Genomic DNA, 22378 nt, shown 5'->3' with positions numbered 1-22378 from the left:
TCGACAACTTTCCTATGCGGAAAAGTTGTTATCGGCAACATTTCAATGCCGATAAATTGTTATCGACTACTTTTCTATGCCGAAAACTTGTTATCGACAACTTTTGTTCACAAAAAGATAATATCACGACACTTAATAATTGTTATCGACAACTTTTTGATGAAAAAAAAAACATTTGAAATTGTCCATCAATTGTAAATTTTCCCCATTTGAGTATTAAACAAATTCAATGAACTGTCATTTAACATTTGTGTCAATTTGTTAACAAATCTATTTGGACAGCACTCGGCACTCCATGTAGTGCTCGTTGTCAATTATCTATTTTTGTAATCAGCCAATTAATTTGAATTTTTTTGTTCGTTTAAACTTTGTGCAATTGTTTTGTAAATATGTATTTGTTTATTTTGTCCAATTGGGACAAAGTTTAATGCGAATTAGGAATTTGAAATTTGTAAATGGATTTTTTTCCGTTTTCTAAAAAGTCAGTCAGTGGCAAGTATAGAATTTCACAACAAATGATTTGGGGTTAAGGTCAAATCACATTTGAAAAACAACAAAAAAAAAAAACAGCCAATTTGTTTGTGTTTGGAAATTCTGCTAAAATATTGAAATTGGTATTGGTGTGCAAACACTTGCCTTTGATTACCATCCGGCCATCGATGTGTGGTCCGTGTCAAAATCTCATAAAAAATTTACTTCGTCATGCCATCGGGTCATTCTGTGGAGTTAGGAATTTTTGGTGAAAGCATGCCAGCTGCCAATCCCCTCCGCAGAAAATTGAAATGTAAACAAAATATGGACTATTTAATTACTTAGCTTGCTTTTCGATGTGTTGGGAGTGGTTCGGTTCAAGGACTGGAGAAGTGTATGGAATTCAATTTATCAAAAGGATTGGAATAGATGTGAGAACAGTGGAGTGTTGTTATCGGTTATAATTACTAAATGAAAAAAAATTCTATTCTTACAAAGAAAAATAATTATCGATAGCATTACATTGAAAAATTATTGTTATCGGCCACTTTTTTAAGTAATGAAGTACACGGAAAACTAGTTATCGATAACTTTTTTAAATGGAAAAGTAGTTATCGATAACATTTCTGTATGGAAAACTTTCTATCGACAACTTTTCTATACAAAAATTTGGTTATCGATAAATTTTCTAATAAGAAAATGTGTTATCGCAAATGTTACAAGAAGGAAACTTGTTATCGAACACTTTTTTGCAAGACGCATTGTTATTGACACCTTTTCTTCACAGGAATTTAGTTATCGATAGGTTTATAGAAAAGTTTTTATCGAGATTTTTTCTCTTTAGAAAAGTGGTTATCGGTCAATTTTCCCAACTTGTTATCGATAATTTTTCTTCATATACACCTTATTGTCTATTACTTTTCTTTAAAGAAAATACATTATCGACAACTTTTCAATACAGAAATCTTATTATCGATAACTTTTTTGCATAAAATACTTGTTATCGAAAACTTGGCCACATGGAAAAATTTGTTATCGATTATTTTTTTAATTAGAAATCTTATAATTGACAACTTTTATTAATTTATTGATATCGACAACTTCCGCTAAGGATGTTATCGATAACTTTTTTAGATGGAATTCTTGTTATTGAGAACTTTTCGATATAAAAGAGTTGTTATCGATAAGTTTTTTATTATTGAAAACTTATCATCGAGAATTTTTATTAATGAAAGTTGTGCTATCGATAACATTTCAATATAATCAACATGCTCTATTTGTAAAACTTTTTATCGTAAAGTTTACTCTAACGGAAATTTCTTATCGATAAATATTATGTATTTTACTTGATGAAAAACTTATTTTGGACAATTTATCGACACAGAACACTTGTTATCGAAAAACTTTGTTTATGAAAAAATAGTTATCGATAAGTTTTCTTTGTGAAAAACAATTTAACGATTATTAAACAGTTTATCGAATTTTACTTGATGAAAAACTTATAATGGACAATTTATTGACACAGAAAACCTGTTGTCGAAAAACTGTGTTTAAAGGATTTTTTTTCATTTATCGATAACCATTCCGTTTGCTAAAACCTGTTATCGATATTTTGATGAAAATCACATTATCGACAGTGTGTCTTTGTTTTAAACTTGTTATCGAAAACTTCTCTTTGTAAAATACATGTTATCGATAATTTTTAGGAATAAGGAAGTTGTTATCGATGATTTTTCTTTACTGGAAATTTGTTATCGATAACATTTCTTTATAAAAAATGGTAATTGATCATGAAAATCCAGTTATCGAAAATATTTTTTTGTATGAAAAACTATTTATCGATATGTCTTCTTAAAGGAATTTTTTCATCTATCGATAACCATTCCGTTTGCTAAACCCTGTTATCGATATTTTCGTGAAAATCACATTATCGACAATGTGTCTTTGATCTAAACTTGTTATTGAAAACCTATCTTTTTAAAATATGTGTTATCGATAATTTTTAAGAATAAAAAACTTGCTATCGATAACTTTTCTTTACTGGAAATTTTTTTTCGATAACATTTCTTTATAAAAAATGGTTTTTGATCATGAAAATCCAGTTATCGAAAATGTTTTTCAAAATGGAAACTTGTTATCAATGAATCAACTCTACGATTATCCGTTATCGATCATTTTTCTTTACGGAAAACTGGTTTACGGTAAGTTTCTTTTCAAGAAAATTGCTGTCAAGTTTATGAATCGTCTGACATACACCATTCTTGTTTGCTTTTCTTCCCAATCAGGTGACAAAAAATAATCACCAGACCTCTTGTAGGTCTACCACCATAACTAAGCCTTTTATTATTACAAGCAGATTACATTGGCCACCCATGAAAGGCATAAACAAAACAAAATGAGGTAATATTCTTAAAGACTATTCTTTTTTCTGTAAGAAGGCAAGCAGTACTCACTTATTGGTCATGTCCAGAACATCTGACATCATTAGCCGATATTTCTTGCGAAACTTTATTCCATGTCGTGTCTCTAGCAGATACTTGTTACAGAAGTCCGTCAGCGAAATGAAGTAGATGAAGCCCAGCGAAGTCAGAAATAGGCCACGCTGCAGTGAAATGCGATCCGTGGTGTTGGGTATCTGCAGGAAGCTGCCACAGGCCAGGCTAATGGAGCCAATGGAACAGGCCAAGGAGACATAGCAACGATTGCCGCGCAGTTGTTGTTTGAGGCCAGCAGCAACCATTGCTTCTGAGTGCGGGGGGTTACTTAAATAGTTTGCACAAGGAAGGACAGACGGCGGGAGTAGCAGAAATGCCTTGCGAAGACTTGCAAACGGAAGTTTTTTTTTTAAATTTTTCTTAATTATTTTTTTTTGAGTGGGAAGAAATTGTATTTTCTTTTTTTTTTCTATTTCATGGAAGTTGAGTTATAACATTTTATCTAAAAAAAATCACAAATCATTAAATAAATATTTTGATTTAATTTTTATTTATTTATCTCATTCAAATTATTAGCAATTAATTTTCCAATTAACACTCGCAGTCAACACTTTCACTCGATGATTCGGTAATTTGCCGGTCAACGTTTTTATTTTTTGGTTCGACGAATTTCCATCGACCGTGTTCTAGTCTCAACTGCAGCAACTTTAGTTAATGACAGCTGAAAACAGCTGTGTAATATAGCCACAGCAACCACAACAACAACAGCATGTGGAAAAGTCGTTACAGCAACGTACCCTAGCACCCACCTAATAATCATAATAATGAACCAATACCAACACAGATCGAAGATAACAATTGTCGGAAAACAAACAAAACTTCGATGTCGCCAAAATACAATGGAAGTGGGCGGCGGCGATGACGATGGCAGGAGGGGGTGAGGGTTTGTCGTTTTGCCAGTGATAAACAACAAACAAATGTAAACAAATAATTTAGGGATAGCGATGAGAGGGCGAGAGCAAAAGGGAGAGAGAGGGAGAATAAATTGAGAGATAGAGATATTGTATGGAACTATTTATTGATAAAAGTTATCGATAAAAATTATTTCCACACAATTCTAAGTTGTTATCGACAACTTTTCTCCTCGGAAATGTTGTTATAGAGAACTTTCCTATACAGAAAACTTGTTATCGACAACTTTTCTCCTCGGAAATGTTGTTATAGAGAACTTTCCTATACAGAAAACTTGTTATCGACAACTTTTCTCTGCGGAAAAGTTGTTATCGACAACTTTTCTATGGAGAAAAGTTGTTATCGACAACTTTTCTATGGAGAAAACTTGTTATCGACAACTTTTCTATGGAGAAAACTTGTTATCGACAACTTTTCTATGGAGAAAACTTGTTATCGACAACTTTTCTATGGAGAAAACTTGTTATCGACAACTTTTCTATGGAGAAAACTTGTTATCGACAACTTTTCTATGGAGAAAACTTGTTATCAACAACTTTTCTATGGAGAAAACTTGTTATCGATAACTTTTCTATGGAGAAAACTTGTTATCGACAACTTTTCTCTGCGGAAAAGTTGTTATCGACAACTTTTCTATGGAGAAAACTTGTTATCGACAACTTTTCTATGGAGAAAACTTGTTATCGACAACTTTTCTATGGAGAAAATTTGTTATCGACAACTTTTCTATAGAGAAAACTTGTTATCGACAACTTTTCTATGGAGAAAACTTGTTATCGACAACTTTTCTATGGAGAAAACTTGTTATCGACAACTTTTCTATGGAGAAAACTTGTTATCGACAACTTTTCTATGGAGAAAACTTGTTATCGACAACTTTTCTATGGAGAAAACTTGTTATCGACAACTTTTCTATGGAGAAAACTTGTTATCGACAACTTTTCTGTGGAGAAAACTTGTTATCGACAACTTTTCTGTGGAGAAAACTTGTTATCGACAACTTTTCTGTGGAGGAAAGTTGTTAGACAACTTTTTTATACAGAAAACTTGTTATCGACAACTTTTCTATGGAGAAAACTTGTTATCGACAACTTTTCTATGGGGAAAACTTGTTATCGACAACTTTTCCATGGGGAAAACTTGTTATCGACAACTTTTCTATGGGGAAAACTTGTTATCGACAACATTTCTATGGAGAAAACTTGTTATCGACAACTTTTCTATGGAGGAAACTTGTTACCGACAACATTTCTATGGAGAAAACTTGTTATCGACAACATTTCTATGGAGAAAACTTGTTATCGACAACATTTCTATGGAGAAAACTTGTTATCGACAACATTTCTATGGAGAAAACTTGTTATCGACAACATTTCTATGGAGAAAACTTGTTATCGACAACTTTTCTATAGAGAAAACTTGTTATCGACAACTTTTCTATGGAGAAAACTTGTTATCGACAACTTTTCTATGGAGAAAACTTGTTATCGACAACTTTTCTATGGAGAAAACTTGTTATCGACAACTTTTCTATGGAGAAAACTTGTTATCGACAACTTTTCTATGGAGAAAACTTGTTATCGACAACTTTTCTATGGAGAAAACTTGTTATCGACAACTTTTCTACGGAGAAAACTTGTTATCGACAACTTTTCTATGGAGAAAACTTGTTATCGACAACTTTTCTATGGAGAAAACTTGTTATCGACAACTTTTCTATGGAGAAAACTTGTTATCGACAACTTTTCTATGGAGAAAACTTGTTATCGACAACTTTTCTTTAAAGAAAAGTTGTTATCGACAACTTTTTTATGCGGAAAAGTTGTTACCGACAACTTTTCTCTGCGGACTTTCTGTGGAAAAAAGTTGTAATCGAAAACTTTTCTATGGAGAAAATTTGTTATCGACAACTTTTCTATACGGGATATATGTTATCGACAACTTTTCTATGCGGAAAGTTTGTTATCGAAAAGTTTTTTTTGTGGAAAAGTTGTTATCGACAATTTTTCTATGCCGAGAACTTTTCTCGGCCAAAAAGTGTTGTTAATGTTGCGGTTTTATTAAATTTAAAAAAATGTTGTCTTTGTGGCGTTTTTTATCCAGCGAAAAATTTAAAATTACTTACAGCCTGTTCCACGATATCGAAAGAACACGTTCGCACAACTTTTACACGACAAACAGCTGATTTCCGTTCCACTAAAATCCATCAGAACGAAAATTTGCACGAAAATCAATGCGAACGAAAACGTAAGCGTTTCAGTGTAATTTTGCGTTCCACTATCTTTTTTCTTTCGTACGCATGCGAACACAAATGTCAAAATCAGTCACTTGTGTGTTTGCTGTCGTACGATAACAATTAAGGAAAATCTGTTTTAAAACATAAACATTGCTTAATTGAAAATGGAAACAAAAATGTAAGTAAAAATAATAAATCCAATTTATTATGGGAACAATAAATATATTTTTTTATTTTCTCAATTCCAGCACGAAAAAATCATCAACTACACAGCTGCGGGCACTAGTTGAGTATATGGAGGAGAATCCCGAGTTTGCCAGAGGAGTGCCAATTTTTGGAAGCAGCAGGCAATCCCTGGAGGACCACTGGAAGAAGTTAGTTTTTAAATTAAATACCATGGGTCCTCCTTCCCGCACAATTGCAGAGTGGAAAAAGGTAAGTCAGAAAACTCGGCTTACGATCTATTTGTCTGACCGGCATTACTATTTACAGACGTGGGCCGATCTAAAGTCCCGCACCAAAAAGAAAATTGCGGAAAATAAAAAAGGGCTGCAAGGTACCGGTGGTGGTTTATACCGGTTTGAGTGCCTAACGGAGCTGGAAACAGCAATTGACCGGACACTCTTCTTGTCGAAGTCCGCAGCACCAAGTGGTAAAACTTTTGGCTACGCGGACGAAATAGATTACTGCTTCGAGGCATTGGATACCACACCATCAAGACCATCCAAGACCGTAGCAGTGGTAACACCTACCAGACAGTTCAGTTCCCCAGAATCACATACCCAACAACAACAAATAAACGTAAAAACCTGTACCATCACATCTCAACAATACCAACCACCAGCCAAAAGACAAAAAATCTCACCCCATTTCTACACACAAACTGCAAAACAACAGGCACAGTCAGCACACACACAACAAACTCAGACACAGTCAGCACACACACAACAAACACAGACCCAACAGCAACACCAACGTAAACAAACAACGTCCCCTCGTCAACACATGGAACATCAAACCGTGCAGAAATCACCCCCATTCAAATGCACATCACAACATAATTTTCCATCCACATCATCAGCAAAAAAACGTTCCAACGTCGGAGAGCAAATACCTCTTATCCGTCGGCAATTGCGGCTGGTCGAGCAGGCAAATGCAATAGCCAAGGAGCAAGCAGATGCAAGCAAAAGGATGGCTGACGCTGCAGAGAGAATGGCAGATTGTGCCGAGGCCCAAACAAAAATGCTTAAGTCTATAGAAGCAATTCTATCAACTTTTTTGCAAAACAATTCACAAAACAATTCACTATAATCCTTTTATAATAATTTAAACTAATTTTTTAATTTTTAATTTATATTATTTTATTTTAATAAAAAATTCTTTTAATTTTACAAATTTATTGCAATTTTTCTCCTTATTGCGTCAGCTCTGCTTTCAAGATCATTATTGTCATCCACTTCGTCTTCCAGATCATCATCAATAACATCACCTGGCGGCTCTTCAGATCGGTAGTGTATGCACATGTTGTGCAGCGCACAACATGTATTTATAATTTGCACTACCTTTGCAGCGTCATAATGAAGGCCCCGAGATCCGATGATACATCGGAATCTGTTTTTTAGGACCCCAAAGCACCTTTCAATGACGTTACGCGCACTAGCATGTCTCTTATTGAATTTTTTCTCGGCGACATCTCTAGGGCTGCGGTAAGGCGTCATAAGAAAGGGCTTCAATTTGTATCCTCCATCCCCTATAAAAAAGAAAACACAAATGTAATTGATGTATTATGATATAAGATGTATACAAATTACTCACCGAGAATCCAAAAGTTTCGTTTTCCATTGTCAAACTCCCTTTGCATACACTTGTCTGGATCACTCCTTTCCCATACAAATGCATCATGGTTGCTTCCGGGATGTCTAGCGTCGACAAATGTTATACGCATTTTATGGTCACATATCTAATTCGAAAAAACACAATAATTTTAAAATCGCTTTACGATAAATGTATTTACTTACCACCATTGCATTTATACTATAATAACCCTTTCTATTATAGTAAAGGGCTTTCAATTCGTCCCCTGGTGACTTGATGCGGATATGCGTGCCATCAACGCATCCAACAATTCCAGGGAACATTGTTCTTTCATAGAAAGCCTCCATTGTGTTGCGTTCCTCTGTAAGTGTCGGCTTTTTTATCCATTGGCCGCAAATGTGGTCCTCAAAAATCTGCAGACATTCCGCAATGGTTCTGCTCACTGTCGACTTCGCTGTTGAAGTCAAGGCTTCGTTCCCTAGATTCTGTTGGTAGCTTCCTGTTGCCAAAAACCGCAAGAATGTGCCAAGTTTTAAATCGGGGCGGATTTGGGTAGTTCTGCAACCGGCCACCCACTTCTCTTCCATCATATCCAAAAGAGCCCGAAAAACTTCCTTCGACACACGAAAATTGGCCACAAACCTAGAAAAAATCATTTTTTATTATTTCAAAAATGTAAAAATACAATCATACTTACTGGTTGTTAGGTACTTCAAATAAATTCGAAGCATCTCTTAAATGCCTCCGTGGCACATTTTGTACCTCCTCCTCATCATCCATAAAAAACAGGGCCACAGAAATATTCATTTTTTTCTTTTTTAAGAACACAAATAATCTGAACTCAATCACTAGAAATTTTATTTTGTTTGTTTATTTACAATTTGTTTGTTTACAACTGAACTGTCAGTTGAGACAGAGCCACTGCTGCTTTTTCGCGTTTAAATTAGACATTTGGCGCTTTTTTTTTGCCTTATTTCGCGATTAATTTTGCCAAAAAATATTTTGCAACACTGAATCACGTAAGGCTATGCGAAAGAAAGAACGAAAGTTAGTGGAACGCATTCTTATGCGAAAGTGAGTGAGTAGCCTTCGTTCGCACAAATTTTCTTTCGAGATCGTGGAACAGGCTGTTAAATTTTAGAAACAAAAGTGTTGCTAATGTTGCTCTTTTATAAAAAACGCCAAAAAATTTTCATCATTAAAAGCGTTTTTAATAAATTAGTTTTTTGTGATTTTTTATCAATACCCAGAACAAAATCAATAAAATGTGGTCAACATGGCGTTTTTTTTTTCACCGACTTGTAACTTTAATTTTTATTTATTCTATTTTTTAAAGTCAGAGAGAACCGAGTAATGGCATCTAAAACAAAAACTTTTGAAAATCATAAAAAATATTATTACAATATTTAAAAAAATAATTCCAAATCTTATCACATCATGACTCTGTTAAATTGTTCTTCTGCCCAAATTTTTTCTTCCGTCACCAAGTGCCAGAAAAGTGTCTCATAAAACACCATACAATCTATCATAAAAAAGTGACAAAGGTGAGGTTTTCAATACACATCCGTGTGGACGTAAATTCAATTAAAAACCTATCAATGGGTTATGATTTGAGTTGATTTTAGTATTTGAGTTTCTTCGACATAATAACAAGAAAATTGACACAATTATTGTTGGCACATGAGTATGTACAATTTGTTGTTGTTTTCTTCTTTGTTGTAATAAATGGAAATTTAATAAATATTCAAGTGTTAGAAATCATTTAACATGTTGTTGGTGTTGATGTTGATATATGAACGTTTTTTTTTTTATAACAGACATATTATTGCTGTCGTCAACTGATAAGAAACTTGGGAATAGTTTTTATAGTTCAGTTTTTTTTTCTTTTTTGACATATAAATGATAATGGATGTTTGGTGAGAAGTAGGAAGGAGAGTGTAGACAGAGACAATCTAGCAATGGAACATTTGACAGGGCATATGACATTGGTAGTGGAAAATTGTCTGGAATATTAATTTATTAACCTTTTAAATTAATATTCCAGACAATTTTCCTTGTTGCTCTGGGAGAATTTTTGACCTTTGACCAATGCATGGCAATGGCAATTTTTCGAAACCCAATAATCAATTATTAAAGTTACGCTAAATTCTTTGTTTAGATTTTTTTTTTCAGATTATTTTATATTGCTTGTTCTAAGTTTAAAATAGATCAATGCCTTTGTTTGTTTCTTGATAAAGAAACAAATGCAAATTTGTATTATATAGAAGAAAAAAACTTGGCAGAATTTAAATATATTATAACTACATACAATAGATTATTCTTATCGAATAAGTGTTAAGCCGGTCATGACGGAGCAAAAATTTAAATCGTAAAAAATGCTGGGACCATATTTCCACCACTACAATTTTAATAAAATTCCTTAATTCCTTTGATTTTTTAAATTTTCCAAATTATCTGTGATTTTGTTATTGTGACGCAATAATTTTTCTTTTCTTAATATTGTATTGTATTAATTAGTGGCGTAATTTGCATTGACTGACTCACAGTTTCTCCCCATTTATGAGTTCATCGCCCGGTGCATGTGAACGGAATGGGATTTGAAAAAACAATTAATTATTAATAAAACAAGTTCTGCGCTCGATCTTGGTATGATACAATGCGAAATTAAATCATTTTTCTAACCAGAAAATTTGTAAATTTTGTGTGAAACTAGAGGAAGAGTGAGAGAGAGAGAGACAAAAAATATCAGTTTTAGGATTATTTTGAGGCCGAAGGAAAGTTTAAAATTTCCCTATACTCAGAGAGATCTTTAATTTTAGGAGCACCGCATAGCAACTTATGGCGGCAAGCAGGCCTTCTCATTAAAAAAAATATGTCGCCATTTTTTTTAATGAGAAGACTTGCATTCCGCAAAAAAATTCTATTTTTGGTGATTTTTTCTCTATATTTGCAAAGTTGATAACACTTAAAAAACTTTTGGTAATTTTTAAAGTTGCAGTAGGGATAAATGTTTTTTTTTTTTTGGCGAAGAGTGAGAGAGATACAAAAAAATCAGTTTGTAGATAATTTTGAGGTCGAATGAAGTTTCTACAGAATTTCCCTTTACTCAGAAACCATTGAGTTCCTTAATTTCAGTTGCTCCGAATAGCAACTGAAGACGAATGCAGATCTTCTCATTAAAAAATTAACGATTTATATTTTTTTGGTGATTTTTTCCTATATGTGCAATATTGATAACACTTAACAAATTTTTGGCGATTTTTTAATTTACAGTAGGGATAAATGTTTTTTTGGTGATTTTTGATAATCACAAAATTGATAACACTTACAATTTTTTTTTACAATTTTCTATATTGTATTTTATATTGTCATCACTTGACATTTTATTGGCGATTTTTAAAATCACATGTTTAGCATCACTTCTTTGTGATTTTATAAAATCACACAGTAGGCAACACTTTTTTGTGATTTTATAAAATCACACAGTCGGCAACACTTTTTTGTGATTTTATAAAATCACAGAGTAGGTATCACTGGTTATAGGCATTTTTGCTCTTGTTGCATGGAATTGACAAAAATTCTCTGTCTGTTCATTCCTCATATAGGACTCATTTTTTTTTTGTGATTTTTTAAAAATCACAGGGTAGGCATTACAGCTTGGAAGAAATTTGAAATGAACAAAGTCTGCCAATTTTGTTTGAAATGTCCATCAAAAGATTCACAACATTCTCACATCATCATAAAGGAATTTTTGGCGATTTTTTGAAATCTCATCGTCATAAAAGGAATAATTTTTTTGGTGATTTTTTAAAATCGTATGTTTAGCATCACTTTATATAAATTCATTTTCCCTTATTGCATGGAATGGATGTTTCTCAATTTTGTTTCAAATGTCTATCAAAAGACTGATATCCTCTTATCCTCATAAAAGGAAAAAATTTTTTTGGTGATGTTTTTAAAAACGCATGTTTAGCATTAGTGTTTATAAAGGGATTTGCTCTTGCTGCATGGGGTGTATAAAAAGACTCTGAATTTTCATTTAACAGACTGGAATTATATAGGAATTAATTTTTTGCCGATTTTATAAAATCACCAAATAGGCATCACCGTTTGAAAGAGAATTTCCTACGCTGCACAGAATGGTTAAAGCGTCTCTTAATTTTGTTTAAAATGTCTATCAACAGACTGACAACATACTCATAAAGGATTAAACTTTTTTGGCGATTTTTTTTACAAACACGGCGTAGGAATCACTGTTTGGAAGAATGTCTACTCTCTTTCTCTCTGCATTTTGTTGGAAATGTTTATCAACAGATTGGCAACATCTTCATCAAGCAGTGGATTTTTCAGTGATTTTATTAAACCGCAGAGTAGGCAGCACTGCTGCATCACTGAACTATCATCGTAAGTTGACATCACTTGGAATTGCTTTTTGACGATTTTTTAATCACACAGTTAGCATAACTGGATATTCCTTTTTTGAAATTTGTTTCGGAATCACAAAGTTATCACCACCAATGATATTTGGTGATTCTGAGTTGGACATAGTTACAAAGTTGACATAGTAACCAAGTTGGTTGCTTTTTAGAGATTTTTCTATCATCGTAAAGATGACATCATTTGTTATTGCTTTTTGCCGATTTTTTATTTACACAGTTGGCATTACTAGAAATTCAACTTTTAAAACATTTGTTTGAAATCACAAATTTATATCAACCCAATCGTTTTTGGCATTTTTTCATAATCACCGAGTTGCATTACTAGAATTCACCCTTTCTTGATTGGCAACACTGACCGAGGATCAGCTCTCTCAATTTTTCTCATTTTTAGCAATTGATGACAATTTTCACATTTCTCTTTCATTACACTTTTCATTTGATCAAACATCTGTTGTTGTTTTACTTTCCTTGCAAATAACAACAACAATGCAGGAAAATTCAATGTCAAAACTCATTTATTTTCGAAAACAATGCAAAATGCCCACCACCCTTGCATTAAAATGCAATGCGTTTAAAGAGATAGGGGAGAGAGCAACAAATGACATTGAGAACAAAATGAAAGTGAATATGGTCGAGAGAAAGAGAGAGAGAGAGAGATACGTTAAAGGGGAGGTTAGAAATTATCATAAAAGGTAAATACAGGTGAGGGTAATAAACATTATTTAATTGTTGATGAATGGCTTTTGTAGACAACAAAAACAACAACGCTGAGACCATTGGCAAACATATTGTCTTTTACACCCCCTCCCCCCACACACACGCACGTACATGCTACAGCTAATTACTTCTTTAAGAAATAAACAAAAAAACATTACAGCACCACGTTCACATGTACTCAAAGCAAAACTGGGTCAACTTTGCGGTGTCTTTTCTGCTGTTGTTTGTATTCTTTTTATTTATGCAAAGCCAAGCATATGAGGGGTGTTTCCAAAAGGGTGGTGAGGAAAAAACCTTAAATTTTAGAAAACTACCATCGCCATGGAATTACAACATTCCCTTTCAATTACAATGTTGTTATTGTTGTTGTTACTGCACTAATAATTAACAAAAACAAAGTCATCACATGATGATTGTTGCTGCAATTGTTTCGTTCGTTGACTAAGTCGAGAGTCAGCGAGTCACACATAGCCAACATTGTCCAGAGCCGGGGGAAGGCGGGACCGGTTATGTCATTGTATTATTCTTCAAGCATTTTGTTTCAATTACTTTAGTTTATTTCATTCTCTTTTATGGGTTTTCTTATTCACAATATCAAACAATAAAAAGCACATTGGCATTTTATTTTTTTTTTGTTTTTTTGCATTGAACTGATAATGATCTAATCTTTTTTTGTTTTTTGATTCAAAATGTACAGCCGAGATTTATTTCACTGGCATATAATGCATCATTATCATGTACATATGTACGTTTGTATGGATGTGGGCCGAGACAGAAAAAAAAATAAAATGAAAATGCTGGAAATTATTAACTCATTTTCCATGCCACATTTTAGCTCCTTTGCCACTGGAATTACGAATACATCACTTTTCTTAATACTTTAATAGTTTTCCATATTTTCCATTTAATTTTTTGGATATTTTTATTTTGCAAAAAGGTCGCGGCGGCGTCTAACCGAAATTCTTACTTTTTTCCCCCAAAAAAAAACAAAGTCGTCGTCTTAAGAAACCCACAGTTTCTGGGAGTAACAAACACAGAACAAACAGATGAGAGAGATGATGTTGTTGTTGTTGCTCTGGTCCCCCAGTAATGACAGTAATTCGATAACGCAACGATAAGGCGCCAATCGAAACAGAACATATGTTATGGGTGAAACTTGAATATTGGTGTATGGCAAAATGGCAAATTAGTGCGGGAAATTGGGAAAAATGTATTAATAATTAAAAAAACTGTTTAAAAATCGTTTTTAAAAATACAAATTAATGAAAACGAAAGACACGTTTACACTGTAATGGATTTAGTTCTCAATTTTTTGAGAAATAAACGAGAATATAATTTTATTGAAAAGAGAAACATAGTCATTTTAATAAACATGCCATAATATAAAGAGAATTTGATGTCTTAAATCAGGTTTAAAACCAAAGTGATTAAAAATATATTCTGACTAAAATATACGGGTACAAAATTGAAGTGTAGATTTTGCAATGTATTTTGGGCAGGAAAACTTTTGATAACTAAAGAAGACTACAACAGCCTTTAGATTTAGAAAATCCACTAGATCTCAAATGTCAATTCCAATTTTTACACATTTAATCCAAAAACCCGTTCCCGAACTCCAAAAAATTGCGAAATCTTGTCTTCTCTTGTTGTTTTTTTCTATTTGTTTGTCCTGTTTAACAAATGTTTACATCATTTTATAGGCGAGCAAAAGTAGTAAATCTATCAATTCCGCGTAGTATCTGATGTTTCTAATGACACCCATGGTAAAATTAAGGGGTAAAAGGTAAAATTGGTTATCGTAGTAACATTTTACATAGCATTTTTACCATGGTACAATGAAATAAAGGTAACCTCATTTCAAATTAGCATTACCAGTTTTGCATTTTCTGTAATTTACCTTGTCAAATTGCAATGCATAAAAAGCAGTTCCCATCTCTGATTTTGTGTGTATATAATGGATTTATGAATATAGATTTTGACAGTGAGATATTGTCAAATATATAATTTTGAAAAAATTGTAATCATATGATTACATTACTTTACCTTCTTAGTTGTACCATGCATTTTTACATTTTTAATTTTTTAAAAATACTACATTTTTTATAAATATCGTATTATTATTATTTTTCCAACTTATAGCTACATTTTACATGCTACATAAATTCTTGAGCTTTCGATATCACAAATCTGTAATAGGCGTTTCCGGCGTCAACGCTTCACTTAAATTACTCAATGCGAAGCATGACACTTTATATTTTAAATTTAATACTTAAAAAATAAACTTAAAAGTAGAATGGGGAAAAATCTTGCTATATATTCAAGTTGAGGGTTCTTGGGGGGTGGAGTTCATAAAGATTTCGAATCTTATAAAGGCAATAAATCTGCTAGACTTTCAGCAATCGAACTGTCACGGAAACGTCCAATACGCAGAGCATATGTTATGGCATGGGCCACATAGGATTGTTCGTGCACACCATGGAACAGATAGGACATGGCACCTGGAAAGAAGAGAGATAAAAGAGAGAATTAAAATCAACACTTTTAGAGGACGTTTACAATATTTAAAGTTAACATTTGTAGATCTAGTGGCTTAAACTCGCGTATTTAGAAATACCCTAAGGGTAAAGTGGGTTTTTTTATTGGGGTCATGGTAGAAGAATATAGGTAGGCGCATCGACTCAGCTGCTGGGACAATGAACTGCCAAATCAATTTTGGAATTTAAAATGTTGAATGAAAAATTATTTAAATAAAAAAATTATTCTTCCAATAAAGCCAAATTGATGGACATTAAAACGATTTTCTTGTATTTTATTTCAATTCGAAGTTCTATACACCAATAAAAAAACACCCTTTATGTTTACATTTTTACTTTTTCCTGTTTTTTTTGCGATATTGGCATTTTAAATCAACGGGGTTTATTAAATCCGCTAAACTGTAAACGTAGTATTAGCAGAATATAAATATCGCTCAGCTGATATTTGTTTACGTATACGTACACAACCAAAAGAGAATGTAAAAAATAGCCAAAACATATGGTCTGTTCCAGAACCTACAAGAATCTACTAGACTTTTTTTCGATTTCAGATATGGAAAATCGGTTAGACCAATAATGTAGCGGAAAAGCTAATATGGCGATAATTAGTGTTGAAAAATAAATGTTATTTCAGATCTTTCATCGTCGGCATTTAAACAAAACCTTTGCGAAAACATTTCCGACTTTGGAGTTTGTTACGCAGTAGCAATGTAGAACCCCAGTGATGCATTCCCTAAGTAAGTAGATTCGACCAAAATTCAAAAAAACCTCATCCAGCCATAAAACGGTATCTTGATTTAAAGGATAATTTGGAATCAAAATTTCAGTGACATATATCATCTATAGAGATATCATTTGTTGAGGACCCCATAGCGAAATCTTACGAAGAAGATTTTCTCCCTTAACACTACCCGACCAAAATGAAATATGGCCGGATATTTTGACCAAAATCCAAAAATAACCCAAAACTACCAAAAACAATATTTCGTTTAAAAACGCAAATTGGTTTCCCGATTTCGGTGATATATGTCATATCTAGAGGTATATTTTGGTTGGAGGCCTAGGCTCAAATTTGATGTAGATTATTTCTTTCATTCACATCATTTGCCTAAAATGTCATTATCTATGACATTTTGGGCAAATGTGAAAAAATGACCCAAAAATAATCTACGAACAATTATTTTAAACGCAAAATTGGTTTTCCGATTTCGGTGATTTATGTCATATCTAGAGATATATTTTTGTTGGAGGGCTAAGCTAAAATATGATGTAGATTATTTCTTTCATTTACATCATCCAGCTAAAATGTAATTATCTATGACATTTTGGGCAAATTTGAAATATGACCCAAAAATAATCTACAAACAATTATTTTAAACGTTTAAAAGCGCAAATTGGTTTCCCGATTTCTGTGATATATGTCATATTTAGAGATATATTTTGTTTGGGGACTCAAACTTAAATTTGATGTAGATTATTTCTTACATTTACATCATCCAGCTAAAATGTAATTATCATTGACATTTTGGGCAAATGTGAAAAAATGACCCAAAAATAATCTATGAACCATTATTTTAAACGCAAAATTGGTTTCCCGATTTCGGTGATATATGTCATATCTAGAGATATATTTTGGTTGGAGACGTAGGCTCAAATTTGATGTAGATTATTTCTTTCATTTACATCATCCGCCTGAAATGTAATTATCTATGACATTTTGTGCAAATTTGAAAAATTACCCAAAAAATAATCTACGAAAAATTATATGATTTTCTCTTCATATTTTCCCCAATATATATCACACCTTGAAAAATCTCTTGTGGGGAGACCCCTACTGAAATATGCCATAGAAAAACTTTAACCTTGACACCATCCACCTAAAATGAAGAATTGTGCGCCAAATGACCCTATTTTTAAACAGCCATTTTTAATTGCCATATTTTTTGCTTTTCTAAAGCTGACTGACCACATGTCAAATTCTATTCCCTATCTTTTGTGTTTTTCTTCTTCATTTTTCCTTCATCATTAACTCACCTACGGCATGTATTGTCACATCACTACCACCGTGATAATTCTCATCGGTATTGATAGCACCCTGCTGCATATATTCCCAATCGTTGGTATCCTCCAATGTGGGATCCTTTCTCAGGCCATTGGCGTCCGGTTGAAAACCTTGATAGGTTGTGCCATATGTCAAGGTGGTGTATGGAGTTCCTTCGGTCTTGGAATTGCCAGCCACACCGAAAATATTCGAACCCTTCGAGGCATGACCATTAATTGTCAGCGTATGCGAATGATCGGCGGTAACTATGACCAAGGTGTCCTGTAAATCATTACCCAAGGCCTGTAGGGTGGCATTGATGGCATCATTAAAAGCCAACACTTCATTGAGGGCCTTGCGTGCCGTACCACGATGATGGGCCTGATCAATCATGCCACCTTCCACCACCAAGAGAAAACCTTGATTTTTCGATCTCAACACCTGTAATGCCTTTAGGGTCATCTGTTTCAGCGACGGCATGCCACTGGGGGAGGTATCCCTTTCATGTTCATACTTCAAATGACCATTGGCGAAAATGCCCAAAACATAGTCCGTATCCTGGGCATTGATGGCATCCAACTCCCCGGAGTTTTGTACCACAACAGCAGCCTCATTATTGGCAGCCTTAATGTTGGCCCATTGTTGTATCAAATCACGGCCATCATTCGACTTGCAGGACCAGGTGTCAATGGGATCAGCTTCAGAGTCGGTAACATTGGAAACCAACATTTGACGACCTCCACCCATAATGACATTGATTTTTTGCCCTGTCGGCTCTTCGATCAATTGGCGTGCAATATCGCGACAACCTTCCACGGTAGCTGCGGCAGGCATTTTCTGTTCACATTCCCAGCGACGATCCGGGGTATGGGCATATAGGGCTGCTGGTGTGGCATGCGTCACCCGTGTATTGGTAACAAAGCCGGTCAATTTGCCATCGTCTTGGGCCATTTTTAAAATCGACTGGACATGGCGATCGGGATTCAACGAAGCTGCACAATCTCCCAGCGGGACAGAGGAATCAACTCCACCAGTTTCATAGTTGACCTTTACACCTGAGAACAGGGCTGTGGCTGTGGAGAAGGAATCGGGAACTTGTTTGTTGGCACAGTAGGTCTGGAGAGAGAGAGGGGGAGAGAGAGAGAAATATGAGATTTGATATTTTCATCACAAAACACAATGAGTTCTTTGCTTTGCGGCAAGTACTACGGCGTGGCATCAAATTAAAGAATTCATTGTGTTTTGGCACATCAGGTTTAGAAAATTGGGAGAGAAATGCATGAAATTTGACATTTCCGTCTTAAAAGACAAAAACATAATGAATTCTTTGCTTTGCGGCAAGTACAAAAGCGTTGCGTCAAATTAAAGAATTCATTGTGTTTTGGCACATCAGGTTTAGAAAATTGGGCGAGAAATGCCTGAAATCTGACATTTTCGTTTAAAGAGGCAAAAACACAATGAATTTTTTGCTTCGCGGCAAGTACAAAAGCGTTGCGTCAAATTAAAGAATTCATTGTGTTTTGGCGTTTAATTTTCCCAAATTCCCGTTTTGGATAGTTTTCAATTGATTTTGTCTTTAAACAATACTGAACTTCAAAACGAAAGAAAACACTAAGCTCCAAAGCAAAGAATTCATTATGTTTTGGCTCATAATGCCTTTTCTATGCGGTATTAAAGAGTTTTCTCTGTAGTTCAGCTAAAAACAACAATGACTTGAAAAATTGAGAAAAAAAAGCGTAGCTTCAAAGCAAAGAATTCATTGTGTTTCGATCAATAACTCCTTCCCATGACCATATAAAGCAATTTTACATATGCCGTAGCTAGAATCAATGCATACATATAAATGTCGAAAAGAAAAGCGTGACTTCAAAGCAAGGAATTCATTGTGTTTTGGCCCATAGTTACCCACTTAAAACATATTGAACAAAAATCTAAGGATTTCATCTGAAAGCAATGCTGACCTGCAAGAACTAAGAAAATTTATAGTTTCGAAGTAAAGAATTGATTGTGTTTTGGCTTATTATAAACCCTTTAAACGGCAATAAACTATTTTCTTTGATTTTCTGCTAAAACAATGCTATTCAGTAAACATTGAGAAATAGTCGAGAAATAAAGCTTAGCTTCGAAGCAAAGAATTCATTGTGTTTCGGTCAATAACTCCTTCCCATAACCATATGGAGCAATTTTCTTTGTGCTGTAGCTAGAACCGATGCTGACATACAAATATAGAGAAGAAAGCAAGGAATTCATTGTGTTTTGGCCCTTAATTAGATTCTTAGGGTGCAAGTACATAATAGGCTTGAAGTCAAGGCTACGCATATTAATGTCAAATTATAATGGATAACGGCGGCAGGATTTTAGTGCGACTCTGTACTCCCTTTATGAAATGTTACAAAATATGCCTAGCCATGACTTCAAGCATCTTATGTACTTGCAGCTTTAGGCCATATTAAACAAAAGGCTATGGATTTCATCTGAAAGCAATGCTGACACACAAAGAACTAAGGGTGGAAATACATAAAGCGCATATATGGCTGGCTTAAGTCATCGGCTGGCTTCTTCGTAGATGGACAAATGAGTTTTAGGTTGACTTAGATCGATTTTGGCCCCGGGCTTCTTTGTTCATTTCCGAAGAAGCCAACCGATGACTTAAGCCAGCCAGATAAGCGTTTTATGTATTCCCATCTTAAGAACATTTTCAGCGTAGCTTTGAAGCAAAGAATTCATTGTGTTTCGGCCAGCTATGGGTTCTAATCCGGACCAATGATGACATAGAAAAATATTGAAAAAGAAAAAGTGGCTTCAAAGCAAGGAATTGATTATGTTTTGACCTACAACTGCTTTCTAAAACGACATTCGAAAATCATAGCCTCAAAGCAAAGAATTCATTATGTTTCTGATACATTCTGGTATTTCGTGTACAAACTCACTCATCAACTCACCTTCAGTAAACCCATGTCGGGAAACTTTTCCCATGACATCAGACCCTCTTCCTTGAAACCCATTATTCTGGCAGCTGTCACTGTGTTGGGTCCCATACCATCACCCACAAATAGAATGACATTCTTTGCTCTTCGCTTATTATCTTTACGTTCGACAGCATTTCTTAGCTCCGATATACCTTCTTCGACCCAGACACGTTGTTCGGGCGGTAGGGCCATTGTTAGGGCATCTTTTTCCCCACCATTTGGTAAGCTCGACGAGGGGAAGCCCACGGTGTAGTGGACCGCAAAAGCGGAAATCATAATCAGCAAAAGAACTGATGAAAATGACACAGCAATAATGAATACTTTCGATCTGTAGACACGTGGTTTGCGTGGCTTTAAATCGGCTTGAGAGCTTTGGCTATAATTATCCATGGGCAGTTCCAAGCTGCTGCTTGTGCTGTTTACGGCGCTGACGCGTTTACGATCAGTGGCCATTGTGTTGCCGTTTTAATTTTTTCCGTTTACTCGATTAATTCAGTGGCGTGAGGGGGAGAGATCCAGCGATATCACTTCCAGAATTTTGTCAACAACTCTGTAAGATAAGATGAAGAGGTGTTATTTTGTTTGTTAATTTTAAAGTGTGTTATGGTTGGGTGGGGGGTTGTTATCATTTTTAAAATTGCTAAATTGTAAAAATGTTTTCCAAAAGCTCATAAATTTCCTATGGGTTCAGCGAGAGAAATGGAATTGTTTTTGTGTTTTTTGAGGACTTATGATCGCGGGAGAATGATCTGATTTATATTAGGGGATAATAATTGTTAATTTATTTTGGCCTTATATGCCATGAAGTCATTCTGTTTTGCTTTAATAAAACAATAAGGCGAAGAACTCATTCTGTTTTGGTCATAAATGTCGAGAGTTAATTTATTTGGTTTGGAATAAAGGTGTGAGTACATAAACAGCTTTTAAGGTGGGAATACATAAAGCACTAATATGGCTGGCTTTAGTCATCGGATGGCTTCTTCGGAAATGAACAAAGGAGCCTAGGGCCAAAATCGATCTAAGTCAACCTAAAACTCCTTTTTTAATCTACGAAGAAGCCAGACGATGACTTAAGTCAGACAAATATGCGCTTTATGTATTTCAACCCTTAGTTCTTGCATGTCAGCATGGCTTTCATATGAAATCGATAGACTTTTGTTCAATATGGCTTAAGAATCTAATTATAGGCCAAAACACAATAAATTCCTTGCTTTGAAGCCACGTCTTTCTTTTCGATATTTGTAAGTCTGCATTGATTCTAGCCACGGCAAATGGAAAATTGCTCCATATGGTTATGGGAAGGAGTTATTGACCGAAACACAATGAATTCTTTGCTTCGGAACTACGTTTTCTTTCTTGATTCTTCTCAATGTTAACTGAATAGCATTGTTTTAGCAGAAAATCAAAGAAAATAGTGTATTGCCGTTTAAAGAGTTTATAATAAGCCAAAACACAATCAATTCTTTACTTCGGAGCCACAAATTTTCTTAGTATGCAAGAACAAGAAATTGCATTGCTTTCAGATGAAATCCATAGACTTTTGTTCAATACGGTCAAAGAATGGGCCAAAACACAATGAATTCCTTGCTTTGAAGCCGAATTTTTTCTATATCTCTATGCCAGCATTGATTCTAGCTACAGCACATAGAAAATTGCTCCATATGGTTATTCGAAGGAGTTATTGACCGAAACACAATGAATTCTTTGCTTCCGAACTACGCTTTTTTGCTTCTATTTTTCAATCCAAAG

General features: G+C 34.3%; 2 protein-coding genes across 3 annotated transcripts in view; both read right to left on the bottom strand.

Moving 5' to 3' along the window:
- LOC101894046 (putative nuclease HARBI1) overlaps positions 1–14174 on the bottom strand; it is a 38272-nt gene extending 24098 nt beyond the window's left edge. Inside the window, exons 1-5 of one of the 2 annotated variants that reach the window (XM_059122502.1) lie at positions 14053–14174; positions 8627–8954; positions 8133–8571; positions 7930–8074; positions 7456–7864 (exon numbers count right to left, since the gene is read on the bottom strand). In XM_059122502.1, the coding sequence (XP_058978485.1) occupies positions 7503–7864; positions 7930–8074; positions 8133–8571; positions 8627–8736 (1056 nt within the window). In that variant the 5' untranslated portion in view covers positions 8737–8954; positions 14053–14174 and the 3' untranslated portion in view covers positions 7456–7502. Of the gene's footprint in view, positions 1–2924; positions 3409–7455; positions 7865–7929; positions 8075–8132; positions 8572–8626; positions 8955–14052 lie in introns of those variants that run through there. The other variant, XM_005186003.4, reaches the window with a different exon arrangement.
- Positions 14175–15222: 1048 nt separating this feature from the next.
- Positions 15223–21179, bottom strand: LOC101893596 (alkaline phosphatase). Its single transcript, XM_005186002.4, has 3 exons — positions 20603–21179; positions 17654–18776; positions 15223–15583 (listed from the first exon to the last, which is right to left on the bottom strand). The coding sequence occupies exons 1-3, from the start codon at positions 21080–21082 to the stop codon at positions 15450–15452; spliced, it is 1737 nt and encodes a 578-aa protein (XP_005186059.1). The 5' UTR covers positions 21083–21179; the 3' UTR covers positions 15223–15449.
- Positions 21180–22378: the final 1199 nt, after the last annotated feature.

Source organism: Musca domestica, unplaced genomic scaffold, assembly GCF_030504385.1.
Source record: "Musca domestica strain aabys unplaced genomic scaffold, Musca_domestica.polishedcontigs.V.1.1 20, whole genome shotgun sequence".
Classification (NCBI taxonomy): domain Eukaryota; kingdom Metazoa; phylum Arthropoda; class Insecta; order Diptera; family Muscidae; genus Musca; species Musca domestica.
This window is presented reverse-complemented; position numbering and strand designations above follow the sequence as displayed.